The sequence below is a fragment of the Lithobates pipiens genome, unplaced genomic scaffold (assembly GCF_037356315.1).
Source record: "Lithobates pipiens isolate NorthernLeopardFrog02 unplaced genomic scaffold, aLitPip1_a1.2 Scaffold_8, whole genome shotgun sequence".
In the NCBI taxonomy this organism is placed as follows: domain Eukaryota; kingdom Metazoa; phylum Chordata; class Amphibia; order Anura; family Ranidae; genus Lithobates; species Lithobates pipiens.
In genome coordinates, this window is record NW_027507903.1 from 289739135 (window position 1) to 289763335 (window position 24201).

The 24201-nt window shown below is 44.3% G+C and overlaps 1 protein-coding gene across 1 annotated transcript in view; it reads right to left on the minus strand.

Moving 5' to 3' along the window:
- RNF44 (ring finger protein 44) overlaps positions 1–24201 on the minus strand; it is an 83711-nt gene that overhangs the window by 21082 nt on the left and 38428 nt on the right. Inside the window, exons 2-3 of the mRNA XM_077472398.1 lie at positions 21998–22176; positions 3453–3654 (exon numbers count right to left, since the gene is read on the minus strand). Of these exons, the coding sequence (XP_077328524.1) occupies positions 3453–3654; positions 21998–22101 (306 nt within the window). The 5' untranslated portion in view covers positions 22102–22176. The remainder of the gene's footprint in view (positions 1–3452; positions 3655–21997; positions 22177–24201) is intronic.

Genomic DNA, 24201 nt, shown 5'->3' on the forward strand with positions numbered 1-24201 from the left:
CAATCTCACTGGTTCTGCCAGTTAAAATTTAATGGCTGAGAAGCTGTCTGGAGATATCTTAACACAAAAAAAAAAAAAAAAAAAAAAGAAGAAGAGGAAGGACTTCACAAGTGGAATTATATCAAAGAAGTCATCTTTTTTTCTTTCCCAAAGTTTAAAACTAAACACTTCCAATCAAAGCCACAAACTAAGAAAGACCCTGAAATCAAGCTCAGGTGGTGTAGTGTCACAGTTTGATGCCTATCACAGGATGGTGCGGAAGTGACGTTGTTGCGTACTGCGCATGCGCGATGCGCTCCAAACGCTCGCGCCGTGCGTTCCAACATAGTTTCGGCAATACAGTTCAGCGAAACCATCACATAATGTTACGGAAGTGATGTTACACACAACACAAACACGGCCACGTTGTTGCGTACTGCGCATGCGCGATGCGTTCCAAACACTTGCGCCGTGCGTTCCAACATAGTTTCGGCAATACAGTTCAGCGAAACCATCACATAATGTTACGGAAGTGAAGTTACACACAACACAAACACTGGGCCGTTCGTTACAACACTAATACTTCCCTTGTTACCTAGTAGGTTTTGCATTGCTGGGACTTGTAGTGCCTATCCTGAGCTACATGCTTCAATGTACAGTGTCCTCATCCCTATCCCCATGCTTCAATGTTCAGTGTCCATCCTTATCCCCGTGCTTCAATGTTCAGTGTCCTCATCCTTATCCCCGAGCTTCAATGTTCAGTGTCCATCCTTATCCCCGTGCTTCAATGTTCAGTGTCCTCATCCCTATCCGCGAGCTTCAATGTTCAGTGTCCTCATCCTTATCCCTGTGCTTCAATGTTCAGTGTCCTCATCCCTATCCCCATGCTTCAATGTTCAGTGTCCTCATCCCTATCCGCGAGCTTCAATGTTCAGTGTCCTCATCCTTATCCCTGTGCTTCAATGTTCAGTGTCCTCATCCCTATCCCCATGCTTCAATGTTCAGTGTCCTCATCCTGATCCGCAAGCTTCAATGTTCAGTGTCCTCATCCTTATCCCTGTGCTTCAATGTTCAGTGTCCTCATCCCTATCCGCAAGCTTTAAATGTTCAGTGTCCTCATCCTTATCCCTGTGCTTCAATGTTCAGTGTCCTCATCCTTATCCCTGAGCTTCAATGTTCAGTGTCCTCATCCCTATCCCCCTGCTTCAATGTTCAGTGTCCTCATCCCTATCCGCGAGCTTCAATGTTCAGTGTCCTCATCCTTATCCCCGAGCTTCAATGTTCAGTGTCCTCATCCTTATCCCCGAGCTTCAATGTTCAGTGTCCTCATCCCTATCCCCCTGCTTCAATGTTCAGTGTCCTCATCCCTATCCCCGAGCTTCAATGTTCAGTGTCCATCCTTATCCCTGTGCTTCAATGTTCAGTGTCCTCATCCCTATCCGCAAGCTTCAATGTTCAGTGTCCCATCCTTATCCCCATGCTTCGATGTTCAGTGTCCTCATCGAAGCAGGGGGATAAGGATGAGGACACTGAACATTGAAGCTCGCGGATAGGGATGAGGACACTGAACATTGAAGCAGGGGGATAGGGATGAGGACACTGAACATTGAAGCTCGGGGATAAGGATGAGGACACTGAACATTGAAGCTCGCGGATAGGGATGAGGACACTGAACATTGAAGCTCGCGGATAGGGATGAGGACACTGAACATTGAAGCAGGGGGATAGGGATGAGGACACTGAACATTGAAGCTCGGGGATAAGGATGAGGACCCTGAACATTGAAGCAGGGGGATAAGGATGAGGACACTGAACATTGAAGCTCGCGGATAGGGATGAGGACACTGAACATTGAAGCAGGGGGATAGGGATGAGGACACTGAACATTGAAGCTCGGGGATAAGGATGAGGACCCTGAACATTGAAGCAGGGGGATAAGGATGAGGACACTGAACATTGAAGCTCGCGGATAGGGATGAGGACACTGAACATTGAAGCTCAGGGATAAGGATGAGGACACTGAACATTGAAGCACAGGGATAAGGATGAGGACACTGAACATTTAAAGCTTGCGGATAGGGATGAGGACACTGAATATTGAAGCACAGGGATAAGGATGAGGACACTGAACATTGAAGCTTGCGGATCGGGATGAGGACACTGAACATTGAAGCATGGGGATAGGGATGAGGACACTGAACATTGAAGCACAGGGATAAGGATGAGGACACTGAACATTGAAGCTCGCGGATAGGGATGAGGACACTGAACATTGAAGCATGGGGATAGGGATGAGGACACTGAACATTGAAGCACAGGGATAAGGATGAGGACACTGAACATTGAAGCTCGCGGATAGGGATGAGGACACTGAACATTGAAGCATGGGGATAGGGATGAGGACACTGAACATTGAAGCACAGGGATAAGGATGAGGACACTGAACATTGAAGCTCACGGATAGGGATGAGGACACTGAACATTGAAGCACGGGGATAAGGATGGACACTGAACATTGAAGCTCGGGGATAAGGATGAGGACACTGAACATTGAAGCACGGGGATAAGGATGGACACTGAACATTGAAGCATGGGGATAGGGATGAGGACACTGAACATTGAAGCATGTAGCTCAGGATAGGCACTACAAGTCCCAGCAATGCAAAACCTACTAGGTAACAAGGGAAGTATTAGTGTTGTAACGAACGGCCCAGTGTTTGTGTTGTGTGTAACTTCACTTCCGTAACATTATGTGATGGTTTCGCTGAACTGTATTGCCGAAACTATGTTGGAACGCACGGCGCAAGTGTTTGGAACGCATCGCGCATGCGCAGTACGCAACAACGTGGCCCGTGTTTGTGTTGTGTGTAACATCACTTCCGTAACATTATGTGATGGTTTCGCTGAACTGTATTGCCGAAACTATGTTGGAACGCACGGCGCGAGCGTTTGGAGCGCATCGCGCATGCGCAGTACGCAACAACGTCACTTCCGCACCATCCTGTGATAGGCATCAAACTGTGACACTACAGTGGCCAGTATTGGATAGTGGGTAGAACAGTTTGTAATAAAACCTGACAAATGTTTTATGCTCTGCTGTAAAAAAATAAATAAAGTGTTGACAAAAATTTGACCTCACTTCAGAGAAGTTTCTATTCACTGTTAATGGGATTGCTGACTGTCATTTTAAACAAGCAGCTAGGAGGTTTTCTACAAGCGCTCGCTTCATTGAAGTGACAGACAGTACTCTCATTAAGATCGGTATTTAACCGCTATAAACTGGAGCTGAAGGCTTGGGGGAAAAAAAAGTTCCTTGAAGCCGGCAAATGCTTGGCTTTACACACTGCTAAACACAGCATTAACAGCTTCCACAAGTTTGACTGTATAGTGCAGTCCCCCTGAATTACATTAGAACATGCTTTAGATTTCTCACAGTATCAGTCAATTAAAAATATCATTTTGCAAACCATTACCTGTTCATGAAGGTCAACCATGAATGGCGTTTGCTGAGTGGAGTGTGAAGTGGGGTGGAGCATTCGTGGTGGAGTGCTGGTGAGGGCGTAAACTCTATGTTCATCTACAGGAAAAAAGGCAGCCCACAAGGAACTATCATCCTGACTGACGATACTCTGCTGGGGTCTGTCCCTCCTTCCCCACTGACGCCTCACTGGAGGGCTGGATGGGATGAAACAAAAGCAATAAATAGTAATGGAATTCAAGTGGCATTTAAGAGGAAATAAAGGGAGCGACTTAAATGGATTCACATCAGAACCAATATTTCTGCATAGTCTACTGAGGGTAACAAGTATGCCCAATAGGCAAACACATAACTTAGAAAGTATTACATGAAACTTTATGACCAACTGTTAAACACATTCACATAGGGGTTTATTTATTTTTTTAAATAAAGAAAGGTCCATTGTCTAAAACTTGGAAAATTAACATGCAACACAAGAGTAGTTAGCATATATGATTTTTTTCTCCTTCATGGAGCACGTTTTGGGTTTTTCAATCCATAAGACATCTTTTGTTTTTTCTCCAACTGCCAACTAAAAAGCACGTGCTGGAGATACTTGCCTGTGCAAGATAAGATCTTAATGCACACTGTAAAATCTTATTCTTGAAATCCATTGAGGGTCATAGGAAGCCAGCAACTCTCTCTGAAAACAGTCAGATGATACCACTTTCTACAGGAATTTAGGAGAGTGGCAAGTAGAAAAAAAAAAAAAAAAGTTTTAAGCAAGCACCCCCCCCCCCCCCCCCCCCCAACTACCCAGCATGCCTAATTTTTTAATGCAAACAGTACATAGGGCCAAAAAACACAAAGGGGTGGGACTTGTGTCCTTCATTGGACTTTAACCAAAAATAAAAGTTTTGAACAATAAAGAAATTTCACATTCTTTTAACAGTCAGAAGCAATCCAACTAAGGGGTTGTAACAGTCACCGATGAGTACAATTAATGTGGGAACTACCCCACAACAGTCTGAATGAATCAATGCGGCTGGATGGAAAAAGAAAAAAAAAAAAAAAAAGGGAGGATATCCCAAAAAGGGAATAGCAACAAAGATCAACCTGGTGCTTCAGACCATGACAGAAAAATCAATACTATGGAGAAAATGGTAGCTGCAGAAACAATGGGCCTAACCCAGCGAAACTGAATGACCAACCAACCATCCACATCCACTCCGGATAATGTCCATGCTAAATTCCCTCAACCTTGTTCCATCACTTAGATGGCAGGAAATCTGAAAAAATGCTAAAAAAAAATAGTACAGCTATGAGGTAGCTCCTGGTGCTTCAGCCTGACAGGACTTACTTAGCAAATCTTTAAAGAAAAAGGTCACATCAGAGGCTGTGCCATGGCTCTGGAACCAGAAAGGACTCTACGGGTAACCAACAGCACACAGAGGTCTAGAAAGCCCCAAAATGCAGAGCCCATTGCCTGAAGGTCACATTCTACAGTATGCTAGCCCCACAACTGTTCATTACAGTAGGGATCTGGGTACAGCCTCCAAAGCGGTTGCTGAGGGTACAAGGATCCACATAGCTGCTATGTAGGGACTAGCTCCAGCAGTGATAACTTGACTAAAATCCACTAGCTAGCAAAATTTGTGTTAGAGGTCGCTCCACCTCCTAGGACACTAGCAAAAAAAAAACATGAGGCTTGCTGGGAAGAAAGGGTTATATGGGGGCTGCAAGTACAATCTTTTTTCTGTTTGCAAGTGTTGCAACCTCCTGTTGGTTGCAGTATAAGCAGCCCCAAAATTCCTGAATTACTACAGACAGAGGAAAAAAGTATTTGATCCCCTGTTGATTTTGTACATTTGCCCCACTGACAAAAATGATCAGTCTATAATTTTAATGGCAAGTTTATTTTAACAGTGAGAGACAGAACAAAAAAAAAATATATATATACAGAAAAATGCATTAAAAAAAGTTATAAATTAATTTGCATTTTAATGAGTGAAAAAAAAATAAAAAGTGACACCTTCGCAAAACATGACTTGGTATTTGGTGGCAAAACCCTTGTAGGCAAACACAGACAGATGTTTTCTTGTAGTTGGCAAACAGGTTTGCACACATCTCAGGGGATTTTGGTCCACTCTTCTTTAAAGATCTTCTCCAAGTCAATAAGGTTTGAGGCCGACGTTTGGCAACTCAAACCTCCAGCACTTGCCACGCATTTTCTATGGGATTAAGGTCTGGGTACTGACTAGGCAATTCCAGGACCTTAATGTGCTGCTTCTTGAGCCTTTGTTGCGTTAGCTGTGAGTTTTGGGTCATTGTCATTCTGGAATACCCATCCATGACCCATTTTCAATGCCCTGGCTGAGGGAAGGAGGTTCTCACCCAAGATTTGATGGTACATGGCCTGTCCATCATCCCTTTGATGTGGAGAAGTTGTCCTGTCTCCTTAGCAGAAAAATGCCTCCAAAGCATAAGGTTTCTACCTCCATGTTTCACAGTGGGTATGGTGTTCTTGGGGTCATAGGTAGCATTCCTCCTCCTCAAAACAAGGCGAGCTGAATTGATGACAAATCTTGATTTTGGTCTCATCTGACCACAACACTTTCACCCAGTTCTCCTATGAATCATTTAAATGTTCATTAGCCAACTTCAGACATGCCTGTACATGTGCTTTCTTGAGCAGGGGGACCTTGTGGGAGCTACAGTATTTCAGTCAGTCATTCACTGCATAGTGTGTTACCAATTGTTTTCTTGGCGACTATGGTCCCAGCTGCCTTGAGATCCTTGAAAAGATTCTCCCGTGTAATTCTGGGCTGATTTCTCACCATTCTCATGATCATTGAAGCTCCACAAGGTGAGATCTTGCATGGAGCCCTCAGACTGAGTGAGCTTGACAGTTATTTTGTGTTTCTTGCATTTGCGAATAATCACACCAACTGTTGTCACCCTGTTACCAAGCTGCTTGGTAATGGTCTTGTAGCCCATTCCATCCTTGTGTAGGTCTACAATCCTGTACCTGACATCCTTTGACAGCTCTTTGATCTTGGCCATGATGGAGAGATAGGAATCTGATTCATTGATACATTGCTTCTGTGGACAGGTGTCTTTTATACAGGGAACAGGCCAAAATTAGGAGCACTCCCTTTAAGAGAGCGTGCTCCTAATCTCAGCGCCGGTATAGAAGACACCTGGGAGCCAGAAATCTTGGTGATTGATTGGGGATCAAATACTTATTTCACTCATTAAAACGCAACTCAATAAATAACTTTTTTGAAATGACATTTTTCTGGATATTTTTGTTATTCTGTCTCTAGTAAAATAAACCTACCATTAAAATTAGACTGAACATTTCTTTGTCAGTGGGCAAACATACAAAATTAGAAGGGGGATCAAATACTATTCCCCCCCCCCCCCACTATGTCCCTCAATAAAATATAAATAATTTCACTTCAATACCTTCTCAGACACTGTAGCTGAAAGGGGTGTACTAAACACAAACAAAGCAGATTAATAGCTTAATTATTTTGTTCTTAGGGCTACAATTGTAATTTATGGCAACTCAAATCACAAAACCTTGTCACTCATGTGGCAATGCTATAGGAGTAGAATATCAGGTTTGTTAATTACTATACTTCCCAATGAACACACACACACACACACAGACTAAGATAATATCCAACACAATGTAAAAAAAAAAAAAAAAAAAAAAAAAAAAAAACACTGAGTAGAGAGTTTTCTCTCAAGTTCCTTATTTTACAGGAAACCTGTGGAATAACCTTCAAACAAGGTGAAGTTTCAAATTATATTTAATTTGATACATATTTACAGAGAACACATCCAAACAAGGCCATCAGTGTGCTCTGCTGACTCTTATCAGAGCGTCTCTTATATAGGATTCTTAAAACACAACACTCATCCAGTGGCGCACACATGAGAGAGATGGCAAATTACCCACTGACATATTACCTGACAATTTACCAATCAGACTCCCAAATACCAGGAAAGTCCCAGAGTTGTTTATCCCAAACTATGCATGTTTTGTTTATTACGGAAGCTCAAACATATATATATTTTTTTTTTTTAATATAAGAGGCAATTTTGAAACGAATGGTAGCAAGACATCTTAAAGTTGGGACAATGCAACAAAATGCTGGCAATATAAGTGGTACTAAGAAGGAAGAGCTGGAAGAATATTTTGCCAATAATTAGGCTAATTGGCAACATGCCAGTAACATGATTGAAAAAAAAGCGCATCTTAGGCTGGCCATACATGGTTGAATTTGAAAAGAATTTTATTTTGAAAATCAGAAAATTTTTGTGTTTTGTGATGTAACGGTGCCACCATTCATTTCAAAATTCGACCAACGAAGCCTTCAATTTCACCTCATGTTGCTACAGAAAATAATTTTTGTGGCTGGGAATCTTTTCTTTTTTCAATTCATTTCTTTTTCAATTACATTTCTCGCATGAGTCCCATCATTGATCAGAAAATTGTTTATGAAATTTTTTTTCCAACATGTCCGATTACTCAAAATCAATGGCCGCACGAAAATCAGCTGTTGCTGTAGCCCACTAATGGTGCGCAATACAAACAAAAATTCTTAGATAAGATTTTCTAAAGAAAATTATTTCGAAATTCGACCCATGCCAGTCAGAGTGTCTCAGAAGTAAAGATGGGCAGAGTTTCACCGATCTGTGAAAGGCGGTTTGTAAAAATTGACAAACAATTTCAAAATAACGTTCCTTGTTAAATTGCAACGGCTTTAAAGATATCATCATCATCTACAGTATATAAAATCAAAAAGTTCTGAAAATCTGGAGAAATTTCTGTGTGCATGGGACAAGGCAAAAGTGCAATATTGGATACCAGTGTCATCTTCGTCCTTCAAACGTCACTGCTTTAAAATCTGGCATGATTCTGTAATGGACATCACTGCATGGGCTCAGGAATTCTTACAAAAATCACTGTCTGTGAAAACCGTTCACTGTGCCATCCAAAAATGCAAGTTAAAGCTCTATCATGCAATGAAAAAAAAAAACATATCTGAACATGATCCAGAAACACAGCCATCTATGGGCCAAAGCTCATTTAAAATGGTCTAATGCAAAGTGGAACAATGTTCTGTGGTCAGATGAATCAAAATTTGACATTCCTTTTGGCAACCATGGGTGCTGCGTCCTCCAGAGTAAAAGAGAGGGAACTTCAAGCTCGTTATCAGCTGTCAGTTCAAAAACCTTAGCACGTATAGAATGAGAAGCTTGTACATCTGTAAAGGCACCATCAATGCCAAAAGATATATCCATGTTTTAGAGCATATGCTCCCACCCAGACGTCTTTTTCCGGAAATGTCTTGCAGAATTCAGCAGGACAGTGCTAAACCACATACTGCATCTATAACAGCATGGCTTGTAGTAGAAGAGTCTTGGTTCTTAACTAGCCTGCCAGCAGTCCAGACCTTTCACCAATATAGGGAACATTTTGAAACAAAAAAATATATAAAAATCAACAAAGATGACCCAGGACTGTTGAGCAGTTAGAATCCTATATCAGGTAAGAATGGGACAACGGCCCTCTCCCAAAACTCCAGCAACTGGTCTCCTCAGTTCTCAGACATTTACAGAGTTTTTAGAGGGGATTCTACACGGTGGTAAACATGGCTCTGCCCAAACTTTAAGAAATATTGCCACCATCAATTTCAAAATTTACCGTATTTTATTTTTTGTCCTAAAACGATAGGTTTTCATTTTATTTTATTGAGATTATATAGGTTTATGAGATTTGCCAATCATTGCATTCTGTATTTATGTAGCTTTTACACAGCGCCCCAACTTTTTTGAAATCGGGGTTGTAAATTAATGAACCGTGCCTGTGAGGGTTTGAGAAGGATGGCATAGACAAGCTTTACCAGTGGTCGTCTTCAAAGCCGAAGCTGGCATATTCATTTCTATAATCAGGCAGATCCAGTAGTGCAGGTTTTGAAGAAAAAAATAGATTTTTTAATACAGCTTGCCTGTAAAATCCTTTACTTTGAGTACATCATTCATGACTATCTGGATTATATGCTACCTTTAGGTGATTGGACACTGGCAACCAATAGCAAGAAGGTTCTTCCCATATAACCCCTCCCATACAGGAGTTACCTCAGTTTTGTAGCAAGCAATGAAAGTTCCAGAAAAGAGGGGAGGGATCTCTGTGTCCCATGATGTACTCAAAGAAAAGGATTTTTACAGGTAAGCTGTATTAAAAAAAAAAAAAAAAAAAAATTCTACATCACGGGACACAGCATTATTCATGACTATCTGGGATGTCCTAAAGCAATGCACCTGCGGGGAAGGAGACAACCTATACAAGTCCCAACCAGCCCCGGTCCTATAAGGCTGCCTGCAACAAGCTGTGGCCAAAAAACAGTCTCCTTTTGAGATCTAACATCCACCTGGTAAAAACCTGGTGAACCAAAGACCAAGACCTGAGCCATAGACACTTGTCGATGCACTACCCATGATGCACTAACCCCTCTAGTGGAATGTGCGTTCAAATCTCTAGGTGGAATCCTGTGCTTCAACTCATACGCCTGGATGATAGCCTGGCGAATCCACCTCGAGATAGTTGAACTTGTAGCTGCCTGTCCTTTAGGACCTTCCGGCAGAATAAAGAGAGTCAGTCTTCCTGAATGGAGCTGACATACTCAAGTAGACCGATAGCCCTCACTACATCAAGCGAATGAAGTAACCTTTCTTCCGTAGACTTTGGGTTTGGAAAGAAGGAGGGCAAAATGATATCCTGATTTAAATGAAAATTGGAATCTACGTTTGGCAAAAAATCCTGACGAAGGCGCATGACTGCCCTGTCCCAGTGTAGAACCAAGTAAGGCTCTTTGCATGAAAAGGCGGCTAATTCTGACACCCTTCTGGCGGAGGTTATGGCCACCAAAAAGACTAATTTTCTAGTCAATAGAACTAAGGGAATATGCCTAATAGGCTCAAAGGGTAGACCCTGAAGAGCTGACAGCACCAAGTTCAAGTCCCAGGGGCATAAGGGCGGTTTAACTGGCGGCCTTAGTTGCGTTTCTCCCTTAACAAAAAGGTACGCACCAAAGAATGGGATGCAATCGGTCTCTGGAAAAAAACTGATAAGGCCGAAATTTGACCCTTAATTGTGCCTAAGGCCAATTTTAAGTCCACTCCTGCCTGAAGAAAGGCAAGGATTTTCCCAATCGTATATTTACGAGTGTTCCATCCTTTCCCTTCGCACCAGGAAATGTGCGATTTCCAGACTCTGTAGTAAATCGCTCTAGAGACTAGCTTCCTAGCACTTATCAGTAGACAAGACTGAACCCCTGACCCCACGTTCTTTTAATATCCTGGCCTCAATAGCCAGGCCATCAAATTCAGCAACCATAAAGCAGGAAGGAATATGGGCTCTTGAGACAACAGGTTCGGAAGGAGCAATGGGTCCCCCACTGCCAACTTCACAAGTTGTGTACCAAGACCTCCTGGGCCAGGCTGGGGCCACCAGGATCACCGGTTTTTGTTCTTCCTGTATCCTGCGTAGCAGGTCTGGCAGAATTTGAATTGGAGGAAAGGCATACAACAGCGAATACTGGTGCCAAGGAACCACCAAAGCGTCTGTCCCGACTGAAAGCGGATCGTTGGTTCTGGAAACGAACCTGTCCAGCTTGGCATTGAACCTGGACACTAGGGGATCCACATCCGGGGTCCTCCAATGTTGACAAATTTGGAGGAAACCCTCGGGATTAAGGGACCATTCCCCTGGCAACAACTTTTGGCGACTCAGAAAGTCTGCCTGCCAATTGTCCAACCCCAGTATGAATACTGCTGAGAGAAACGGCACATGCCTTTCTGCCCATGTCAATATGTGATACACTTCTTTCTGGGCCATTGGGCTCTTGGTGCCTCATTGATGATTGATATATGCAGCCACCGTGGAGTTGTCGGATTGAACTTGGACCGGAAGACCCCGCAACCTGGATGTCCAGAAATGCAGATCTAGCCTGGCTGCCCAAATTTCCAAAAGATTGATGAGCAAGGTCTTTTCTGTTTGAGACCACACCCCCTGGACTGATTCCTCCTCCAGGACTGCTCCCCAGCCCAGACTGGCATCTGTAGTCACCACTTTCCAAGCCACTGGTGGAAAAGATCTTCTGACTTTTAAGTTGCTGGTTTTCGCCACCAAGAAAGGCTCAGTTGTGTCTGTGGGGACAGAGTCATAGGATGAGCTAAGGTTAGAGCAGTCTTGTCCCAGGCTTTCAGAATGTTGTTCTGGAACAACCTGGGAGAGGAACTGAGCATAAGGAACTGCATTGAAAGACTACACCATCTTGCCCAGAAACCTCATACACAGCCGAACAGTTTCTCTTCTCTTTTCACCCTCCGGACGAGCTCCACTAGGGAGTCAATCCTTAAGGGGATAAAAATACCTTTTCTCTGGCGGTATCCAAAATTAGACCCAGATACATCAATACTTGAGTTGGATGAAGGGTTGATTTGTCTATATTCAGAATCCAACCTAGGTGCTGTAAAACCTAAACTGTTTTTAAAATGTTTTGGACCACGATGGGATAAGATTGATCCTTCAGAAGATCATCCAGATACCCTACTACAGAAATCCCCTGGGATCTTAGGGCTGCCCACACTGGTGCCAGAATCTTTGTGAAGACTCAAGGGGCCGTGGCTAAACTGAATGGCAATGCCACAAACGGAAAATGGCGCCCATCTACCGCGAGACGCAGAAACCTTTGATGTGGGATGCAGATAGGCATGTGAAGGTCCTTGCTGTCTATGGACACCAAGTAATCCCCTTTTCTTTGGGATGTTATCACTGAACGAGCCGACTCCATACGGAAGGTCCGGACATTTAGGAAACAATTGAGAGACTTGAAGTCCAAAATGGGCCTTCTCTCCCAATTTGGTTTCGGCACGGTGAAAAGGTTTGAGTAAAACCCCTTGAATCTTTCTTCGTGCGGGACCTTGACAATTACCCCCTGCATCTGCAGATACTCCAAGGCCAGGAACAGACATTTCATTTTCCCTGGTTCCGCCGGCACACTTGATCTCAGAAATATAGAGTTGGAGGAAACTCCCGAAACTCTATTCTGTAACCTTGTGTTATGACGGAAATGACCCACCTGTCCTGAACCAGTCCCTCCCAAGCATCCAAAAACAGCCGAAGTCCTCCCCTCACCCGTAAGAGTGGGGGCACCCCTTCACAGGGTAGACTTGGAGTTGGGCTTGGCTGACCTTTGAGTCCAGGGTTTTTTCTGACCCTGCGTTTTTTTAAACCCAGATTGCTGATGCCGTCGGTACCGATTGGGAGAAGAAGAACTAGGCCCTGGAGCATGGGGAATGTTAAAGAAGGCTGTTTATTCTTCCTATTAATAGGAAGTAGGGCGCTCTTTCGTCCTGAGATCTTTTGGATATACTTATCCAGATCTTCGCCAAACAGGTGTTCTCCATGAAAAGGAAAAGCTGCATGAAGTTTCTTGCACGGCACCTCGGCAGACCAGTTCTTTAGCCACAAGACTGCGCATATGTACCGACAGCAGTGCACAAGGGACATCTGCTGAATCTAGTCTTTTAATGCAAAGCACAAAGAGCGAGGGAGCTCCGATAATGCCTCGGTAGTCTCCTCTTAAAAGGTTGGTTAGGAACCTACATTGTCAAAACGGTCCTTTAGGGACTGGCAGATGCCGATAGCTGCTGCCGCTGACTGAACTGCCGAGTTGGCCACTGCAAAGGAGGCTTTTAACAAGGATTCTAGCTTTTTATCAGCCGGATCCTTAAATACTTGGGCGTTATCCACCGGGCAGGTTACATTTTTATTCACTGAAGAAATGGCAGCATCCACTAAAAGGTGTATCCCACTTCTTCCTGACTTTCTCCTCCATAGGATATAAAAAGGAAAACCTTTTTGGAGGCACATATATCCTGTCAGGATGATCCCAATCTGCGTAAACCACCTGCTCCAGTAATGGATGCACCGGGAATGCTTGAGGACCTTGCTGAGGTCGCGGGGATCCCAAAGTAGAACAGGAGGGTCCAGTCTCCTGAACTGGGGGTAATTTAAACCCAGCTTGAACCATCTCTGCCAGAGGTTGGATGAACAATTTCTGGGAATGGGAGGCCGAGAATGGTTCTTCTCAACCAGAATCCCTTGTAGAGTCCTCAGCCTCTCCTTCCCGATCCTTTGGGACCACTTCCGCTTCCCACTCTGGCTCACCTGGACCTGCTGGGCTATTTTGAGCCCTGATGCTCAGGTGATTCACCACTGGGGTCAGGCTCAGGAGAGGGAGATCTATTACGTTTCCTCCCTCCTTGTGTTACTGAGGCAATCATACCTGCCATTTTGCCCTCAAGGCCAGCTAAGGCAGATGCCAAATCATCCTTGGCAACATAAGCAGAGGCAGGGACACTGGCAGTGGCCACAATGCCTGACAAATGCAATGGCTCAGTCAGGCCAGAAGCTGCAGGTCTTTCAGGGGAGACTGAATATCCACAAGAGGTTGGTCTCCTGACTTTAAAGGAGGTACACTTGCCCCTGCATTTGCCTTGCTCCCTGTTCCTCTTTCTGGAAGACATAGCTTACAAGTATAAGGAAGACAGTACTCCCTCCGAGCCACCAGCTGCAATCCAGCATACAGCAGCTATTACAGCCTATAAAACACTCGTTGCCAATCTGTTGCAACTGTGTCCAAACCTGCAGAATCATGTGCTCCAAACAGCTCTGTGTCTCCAAGGCGCACGCCAGGGAACTCCAGCCTCTAATGTTTCAGGATGCGTCCTTGCGCACCAGCTCATGCCACGCAAACTGTCGTGCACGCGCCGCTCAAGGGCGCCAACACATGGCGTATGCGCACGCATGCGCAACTTAATGGTGCCAAGCAGTGGCGCATGTATGCCTGAAAACCGCCAACACCACAAGGCGCATATTCCACGGCGTGCGCCATTATATGTCAGCGGCACATGCACCAGTGCCAACGGTGCACCATACCAGACAGGTTACAAGCCAGCAGTGCACCAAAAGCCAGCAGCGCACCACGTGGGGCAACAGCACGAGCGCGGCTAAAAACAAGCAGTTGGAGACTGTCTGTAACTTTCAACATTAAGGGAGGACACAGTAACAGAGGGGAATATAAATCAGCCATCCCAGAGGGAGTACTCCACGATGCAGGACCTGGAATATCAGGCCCAATCTTCCCCCATCATGGCTGGTAGCGCCTCTGTGGACCTTCAAGGACCGGGTCCCCCATTTTGGACCTGTAAAGCACTTTTGGGCTTGGGCAAGTTATTGACCAGAATATCACTACACAAGGATCCAGCACCATAAAGGACACATTACAAGCAAAACCTTGTTCTTGCACTGAGGCTCGGGTACCATTCACTTTAGCTTTGTGTCATCCGAATGGATCAGATTACAACATCCTCACTGGGACATCTATTGAAGAAATTGAAGAGCTTCAACGTTCGTGACCATCACCTTGAAGACACTGGCGAGAAAATTTTTTAGGTAATTCCCGTATGGGAGGGGTTATATGGGAGGAACCTTCCTGCTATTGGTTGCCAGTGTCCAATCACCTAAAAGGTAGCTTATAACCCAGAGAGTCATGAATAATGCTCTGTGTCCTGTGATGTACGATAAAGAAATGTCGATCTTGTAGCGGAAGCGTCCCAGGTAACTTAACACTGGATCTGCCTGATTCTAGAAGTGAATCTGTTAACTTCAGTAAGTCCACTGCTAAAACTCAGATATCATCTTTCCTGAACTCCCACCCCACAGGTACAGTTTTTGTCATACCAGACTTTAACATTTCTTCAACTCAGGCACTGTTTGTTTATTATAGCCAGAGACACTGGATGATTGCATGCCAAGAACAGCTGAGGATTAATGCAGTTGTAAAGGTCTAATTTTGATTTCCTAAACAAAACACGTTATACTTTCCTGTGCCATGCAATGGTGTTGCACACCGCTGCCCTGAAAACCCAGGAAAACAATGAAGGTAAAAGAGGAGGACAATGGCAGACACCAAAGAACCACCACGATATGGCTCAAAAACTGACAGGAGGTCCTACGGGGGGCAGAATGTGACCCAACCAGAAGCATCATGAGCATGACACTTTGAACAGAAAACATGCACCCAAGAACAGAAAGTAACTGGCCCTTAAAACAAAAATACTAAGGCCAAAATCTGTCCCTTGAATGTACTAAAGGCTAGCTTATATCGACTTCAACGAGGGGAAAATGTCAAGTTTCAGCCCATATCTTTGCAAGGATGGATCTTCGTATCCCCACAAGATTACCAGGACCTATAGTAATGTTCCTCGCAGTAGCCTCCCTGGCCCTTTCAAAGTGTGGGAATAACTGCACCAGACACACTCTCAACTTTTAAGACTCTGGTTTCAATAGCCATGCTGTTAAAACAAATGGTCATAAGGAAGGATAGAAGCAGGTTTCTGAATCCCACCCCTTCCACAGCCGTGTGGCAGGCTAAAAAGGAGAAAAGTCAAAAATCAGGGAGAACTGGTCCCACACCGACACCAGAGCAAATACTACAAAATATAAAAATTTAGAGCCCTGGCAATTTCCATTTAGCATTGAACCTGGGTGCCAATGGGTCTATTACTAGCATGTCTCAACGTCGACCAAGATATCTCCAGCGAAGACAGTCAATGGCAGAGGAATCCACTAGCCAATGCCTTACCTCCCGATGTACTGCGGAAAGATTGAGGACATGAAACCTCCTCTTGGACTGCATGGCTACTGGTGCCCTCCTAATGACCAATATATGCCACGGCATTATCCAACTGAAGTTTCACCATAGATCCCTGTAACTAATCCGACTGCTGCAGGAGAACCAGGTAAGTTGTGCCAGTTCCACGTTATTGATGGGCAGCAACCTCTCCAGCGTAGACCACATTTCTTGGACTAAAGCGTGACTCCATGAATAGAGGAGAAAGATTTTCTGGTCTTAAACCTAGGTGAGACATCCACCAGTATACAGACCATTGGAGGAACAGAGCAAAAAGAATCAAAACATGGCGACAATCCTCCCTAAATTTTCTCCAGCAAAGACAAATTGAGGGAAAACTCAGGGCTCTGCAAGAAACCACACAATTCCTTAGAGCAAGGCACTCCGGAGGAATTAACACTAGGACATGTAGCCAGCATGTTGCTTGATACCACAAACTCCTGGCTAGAACAAGCCCACTACTGTATGCACTGACTCCCTCAGACAGAGAGGTGATCCCCTTTGGCACTTACGAGAACCAAAATTTGCTAAAATACTAGAGAACCAAAACATAGGCTGAACGTCGCCCTTTTACTTGGGACCGAAAATAGATTTTAGTAAAAACCTACTAACTTTTTGTCCACTAGAAAAGCATCATTACTCCTTGCAACAGAAGGCGATCTAGAACTTACAACAGCAACAAGCTCTTGACAATGTGGGGAAACTGCTTAATTAAGAAGGCTAAAGCCCCTACACACCATCAGATTTTTTGCTGATTTTTGTCTTCAGATTTACCAAAACCATATAATATGAGGTCAAACCTTAGGAGTTTCAATTTGTATGCAATCTGGCAGGCCCTTGCACTACATGGTTTTGGTAAATCTGAAGGCAAAAATCAGCAGATCTGATCATGTGTATGGGGCTTTAGACTTCAATTTACTGTCTTGGAGGAGCAGGCCCTAAGCCTTCACTCTAGAGAACAGGTGGCAAACACAAGGCCAGCGGGCCAAATCTGGGCCGCCAGGCCTTGACATGTGGCCCGCGCATCGGTCGCCAGTCTCCACCTCCTGTTCTCACCAGCCGCTTCCCGATATCACAAATACATCTTCTTGGCAGCTGGAGTAAACACTTCCTCTGTTCTCCTCCTCAGTCTCCCCAGCGGCGTTCGCCGTGCGTGTGTGTAGCTGTGCACTGACGATCTGGCATTGCCTGTCATTGGCAGAGGTACCTGATGGCTCTTCACGGCTGTGTGTTATCTACATCCAGTGGCTGCATTGTGAGGGGAGGGGTTTTGAGGACTGGCCATGAAAGCCTTCTTGTAAATACCATCTTACACCAGGTAGGAGAGAGTACAGATGTGAGGTTGAGGCAGAGTGCTGGGTGAAGGGGTCAGAACCCAGGAGGAGGAATGGAAGTCAGATGTTGCACATTGGGCACAGCGCACCCTTGAATCCTGCCCTCTGTACGTAGTGCAACCCTGAATCCTTGTACTCTGTACGTAGTGCACCCCGCACGCTTTACATTGCGCACTCCTGAACCCTGCTTTCTGTATGTAGCCTTCACGCTGTACGTAGCATAATTCTGACGTAATCCTGAACTCTGTACGTAGTGCGACTAGGGTTGCCACCTCATCCCTTTAAAACCGAACACATATCAATTACACAGGTTCTTTGGCTATGTTAAGGTGGTAATTAAACTCACTTGTTGCTTTATCTGCATTAAATTACCCTCAAAACCTGTGTAATTCATATATGTGTTTGGGTTTAAAGGGATGAGGTGGCAACCCTAAATGCGACCCAGATACAACCGGCCCTTTGAGGGCAAACACACTGATGTACGTCCCTCAATGAACCTGAGTTGGACACCCCTGCTCTAGAGGCTGAAGCCTGCAAGCAGCCAAGGATTGTGAAAACTGGGGAAAAAAAAAAAAAAAAAAAAGTGATAAGAACAGAACTTATTCTTTTGAAAACCTCCGAACATACATCCCAAGTCTGGCCCAAACAGGCCATCCCCATAGAATACAACCAAAAAAATGCAAACAGGTATTTCACAGGGTAACATATTGTTTAAACATAATCTGAGGCAGGGGTTGACAAATTTGCTTTGAATTTAGGAGCCAGTTAAAAAAGTTAGGAGACAGTTTTTTTTTTCCAGCTCCCGGGGTAAGGCCACTCATTTTCACCCCCTATCCCCAACTCACAATGGAGCACCCAGTCAATAACTCCATTGAAACGCTGTTACATCAGGGGTATGGGCTGACCAGAAAGAGTAAGGCTGGCAACAGATGGAACTGGCTGGCACTGGCAGGTGGCATGTGGAACTGCCAGATGGCACCGACAAGTGACACTGGTTTGAAACTGGCAGGGGGCCCTGGTTGGCGACGGCAGGGGGCCCTGGTTGGCGATGGCATCGATAGTGAGTCGGCTGGTGGCAGCTTAGGTGCCAGGTCGCGATTTCTGGTCGCATTGGCGACCTGGCGCCTGGGGTTTGTCGAGCCCTGATCTGAGGAATGGAAACCTTTAAAGCCATTCTACCACAGAGCTTAAAGCAGGCCCATACATGGTTCACATCTCGCCCGGTGCAGAATTTGAACCATGTATGGATAGCATGAATGTGCCAAGTTGATTGATCGATCAACTTGGGTACAACTAGCCTGCCCGAATTTACTTGCATTTATAGCTAGCGGCTGGTATAGTCACTAGCAATAATCACAGTCTCTCAGAACACAATGGCTCAGCAGAAGGGATTCCTGCATCAATACAGCCTGTGTTCATGGGGGAATCAAGCAATCTTCTTTCCCACACTCCCTGGTTGCTGAAGTTTGCACCGTGTATGGAAGCCTGCCAAATCTTCTTGCAGTTCAGTCTCACTATCTCTATAGATTACCTCCTAGACCAGTGATGGCGAACCTTGGCACCCCAGATGTTTTGGAACTACATTTCCCATGATACTCATGCACTCAGCAGTGTAGTTGAGCATCATGGGTAATGTGGTTCCAAAACATCTGGGGTGCCAAGGCTTGCCATCACTGTCCTAGACAGACACTTAATTTCCTCTAGGCTCTGGCAGGCCCCTACGGCTGCAGATGCATTCTTAAAAACCTCCATGTTATCCCCTGGTTATGTAAGGCTCTCAAAGATAAGAGACAGTCACCTCCACAGAGCATACTCCACTCTTTAGCAAATTCTTCCTTCACACAAAAACAACTTAGCAAACCCGTTTGGAGTAACAAACACTCTGTCAGGGTGAACCTCATTCACATACAGCATCTCTTTGAGGCGACGTAGCTGCCATGATACCAGCAGTGGAACCGGGCATTAAAGGGCCAGTTCAAACCAGATGCAGTTCCGCGCGCTTTTTTTCTGCACTAAAAAAATGGATTCCGATGGCTCTAGTTCAAACCAATGCAGTCAGTTCCCGCAGCGTAAATAAAGCGGAATTGACTGACATACATTTTTAGGGCCAGATAGCACCACAAAAATGCAGTAATACGTTCTGGATCAGTTTTTGCTTACAGTTCAAACCACACACAGTTCCAGTGTGTATTCAATACAATTTGCTAGGTTTCAGACTTTCAGTATGCTTTTTTTTCTGCACCAGAAACTGACTGCACTGGTGCGAACTAGAGCCATTGGAATACATAGCACACATTTTTAGTGCAGAAAAAAAGTGCACAGAACTGCAGCTGGTATGAATTAGCACTTGGTGCAGAAAAAAAGTGCATGGAGCATCTGGTGTGAACTAGTACTGATGCCAATAGCAGTTACTGCTGGCTGCCTCAATCAAAGCTAAGGATTTCTTTGAGCAACGTGTCCAACCATTACCAGATGGTTTCTAAAAGACTGGTACAACATCCATCGGACATGCAAGACTCTTTAGATTAATTTGATTGCTTCATCCACTTAGGGCATGCTCCACTTTTTGCTGAATATTACCCCCATAGGGTATAGCTGTGCAACCTCTTTGGTGGGACAAACACTCAGTCCAACATATACGCCACTTCTGCACAGTAAGGGGGTATGACTGGGAACATTATGGTGGACACCATGGACCCAAGGGTGAACCTTTAATGACAGACTCAGGAAGTGGCAGCTTCAAAACAGTGTGGACCATCTCAGACAGAGAACTCACTAAGGCCTTTTAGGTCACTCTCTGACCCTGGGGGTTCCTCAGTCTTAGAATCCTCAGATGACACAGCCAATGCCTCCCCTCTATTGTTCTGGCATAGTCTGCTGCCACGCTGAGGCCCCCATGCCTCCTCTGACCCAGTATAGAAGACAGGAGAAAGAGAAAGTTTTTTCCTTTTACACTCACCCTTATAGTGGCAAACGTCTGTTCTAATCCTTCTAAAGTGAATGACAACCCTCTTTACTGGTGTTCCAAAGGCAGCCACTAAAAAGGGTATGGGATCAGACTGAAATTCCTGAACCCTCAGGGAAACTGCACCAGAAGGGCCATGTCTAATGTCTTCCAGACCCGATGACAGCCCTCTGTAGCCTTACCCTGTGCCCCCATCTCTCTGCACTTTGGTAGACATAAGGCCTGCTGCAATAATCAATGAGATCAGTGCCAAAAAAAGAAGCCCCAAATACAGCTGAGAGGATACCTGTGCAACAATATCAGTCACTCTAGTGGATTCACCCAGTGGCCTTCCAAAAATAGGTGTACTCATGTAAACCAAAAAAAACTGCTGAAAAGCCTGCCTATTTCCCCATGTGACTGCACCCGAGGGAGAGGTCTCACAAGCCTGTCTCCTGTTGTCGTTTCCACTGCTATGACTCTGCCATGCTCTGCACATCAGCATTACATTACCAGTATGGCCATTCTTATATTACACCACTTAGGAACATCTGTGACTCAACCACTGCTTTGGCACAGGGAGTACCAAGATAGCCACTGACAGGCAGGCTCCATCCGCATATCACCAATTACACTGCGCACGCGCAGATCAGGCATTCTGAGGGCAGGAGGAGGGCACAAGCTCTCGTTACCCCTTTCACGAAGGCTACCAAAACAAAACAAAAAAAAAAAAAACCAACAAGCGGCCTGGCAATAAATGAAATATGTGAACACAAGCATACAGCAGCCACAGCCATTACTAACATAGCAAGGTTTTCTTACATAGGCAACTCCCAGCCCATAACACCACTGTCCCCTACAGAGGAGACCAGGAAGTGATATTACAAGACAGCATTATAAATTGTGACCAAATGCTCAAGTAACCAAAAGGGTTCCATATACATATGGTCGAACACCAAGAAGTCGCATTACAAACAATCCCCGCATGTCATCCACTTCCCTTGAACGAGGTCCAGGTACCATTAGTTTGAGCACAATAGCTATAGGAATGGATCTGGATAACCCCAAACTCTTGATCCTTACTGGAACCATCTGAGCATGCGGTAGTATTTGTGCAGAGAGCTGCACATCAGTAACCATCACCTTCAGACACTGATGAAAAACTTCCTGCATGGGAGGGGTTATATAGGGGAGGACTCCTGTCTTTTCAGTGATTAATCACCTGTAGTGTGTACATAACCCAATGAGTAAGGAATAATAATATGGTGGCCCTATATCCATGATGTATGCTAAAAAAAAAAAAAAAAAAAAAAAAAAAAAAAAAAGTATACTTATAATAGAAAATCAAGAGAGTAATGAGGAGAAAAAAAAAAAAAAAAAGCTGGCTGTATAATAAAACTTAGAAGCATTACAGTCTGATTCTTGTTACAATTTTAAAAAGGAGTGTAGCCTGCGATGCACACTATGTTGTATGGTGATACCTTTTCTAGAGCCCCGCAGCTCCTACCTTCGCCTGAGGTGTGCTGGGGTGCTGCAGGGTCCCAAGAACCTCCGCTGGTTAATGGGCGCTGAAGGAGGCCACCTATTCACAGTCAGCTCCCATGGTCGCATTTGTGATGTCGGGAAGGCGAAGTGTCAAGATGGGCTTTCACAATACACGGTATCTTCACTCCTGCTGTCTGCCCTCTGTTAAGTAAAAGGAATCTTTAAAAGCTGACCAAAAAAACAAGCATTCATACACAAGTAATATTATGAAAGATCATTTTATACTGTATACCATTAAAAGGACACGCACAGAATTTAATATACTTCTTGCTTAGAACCATAGTCGTGCAATGTCTGCTTGACCACAGGCCTGCACAAATTAGGCTTATAAAGTACAAGTACACAGCAGGTTAAATCCTTGCCCTACTTTTCATGGGACACTAACAAAGATTTTCCAACAAGCTATCAAATGTATATTTAAAGCCCAATTCTAGAAAAAAAATAATTAGGTTTTAATAAATTGTGCATCAATTATCTTACTCGTGTCTTGATTCAACAAACCACTTCCTACAGTGAAATGGCTCAAACTCATGGTTTCCTATAGGAGAATAGCTAATCTCCTACCCTGGGAAAAACTTTTTGCTGCACAATATCTTCTTGGGCACTGGTCCCCTCACCATCCCTCTGAGTTCTCTTGCCTATGAAAAAGAGGACTTTGATCTCTGGAAAGTTCACCTTCCCCAATAGGAGGCGTGCATATCAAGCAGGCAATGATGTGGATGTCTGAAAAAGGACACCAGGTAGCAAACAGAAGAGAAATGGACCGTCATGTGACTATGGCTTCAGGCAAATTAAATGGGTATTTGTATAGGTTCTCTTTATTTTTTTCCTACCAGGGGTTAGAGGTGAATGTACCAATATCCTGGGAGCAGGGTTTTAACAAGTTTACCAGTAGGACCCAACAGAGCCCACTCCTAATCTGATCAGTGCATAAGGCTTGGATAAGCACTCCTTGAATACATGTGAATGTTAAAGTTGAGCTCTGGGACAAGTAAATATTATCTATATACAGTGTGGGGGGGGGGGGGGGTAATAAAAAAAAGGGATTTGATCTCCTGCCGATTTTGTATGTCTGTCTGACAAAAGAAATGACCGGTCTCCAATTTTAATGGTAGGCTTATTTTAACAGTGAGACAGAACACCAAAATAGCCAGAAAAACACATTTCAAAAAGTTATAAATTGATTTACATTGTAACCGCTTGCCGACCAGCTGCTGCAGTTTTACTGAGGCAGATTGGCACGGCTGGGCGAAACAACGCTATTTTAGGTCGCTTTGCCTTTTGGCCACTAGGGGGGATGCACAGATCCCAGTTCTTTCATGGGAGAGGAGACAGTTGGTGTGTTCATACTATTTATGAACGCTCTCTCTCTCCTAGACCGTCCCACCCTCCCCCAGTTAGAAACACACACGGCTGGGCGAAAAAACGCTATTTTAGGTCGCTTTGCCTTTTGGCCACTAGGGGGAACGCACAGATCCCAGTTCTTTCACGGGAGAGGAGACAGTTGGTGTGTTCATACTATTTAGGTTTAAAAAAAAATGTGTCAGATGTGTCCGCCATAATGTCGCAGTCCTGAAAAAATAAAATCGCAGACCGGCGTCATTACTAGTAATAAAAAAAAAAAAAAAAAAAATGCCATAAATCTATCCCCTATTTTGTAGACGCTTTGGGCAAATCAACCTACATATTTTTGGTTTAAAAAAAAGTGTATAATACATAATCTGCCTAAAAACTGAGGAAATAAAAATAAATAAATAATAATAAAAAAAAAAAAGTGGGATATTGTAGATATTTATAAAAAGTAGAAATCGTGTGTTTTTTCCCCCCCAAAATTGTCACCCTTTTGTTTATAGCACAAAAAATAAAAAACGTAGAGGCAATCAAATACCACAAAAAGAAAGCTCCATTTGTGGGGGAAAAAACGTCAATTTTGTTTGAGTACAGTGCCGCGCGACCGTTCAATTGTCAGTTAAAGTGACGCAGTGCCAAATTGCAACAAAATGTTGTTACCTGTCCACAGAAGCAATCAGATTCCAATGTCTCCACCATGGCCAAGATCAAAGAGCTGGTCAAGGATGTCAGGGACAAAATTGTAGACCTAAACAAGGATGGAATGGGCTACAAGATCATCACCAAGCAGCTTGGTGAGAGGGTGACAACAGTTGG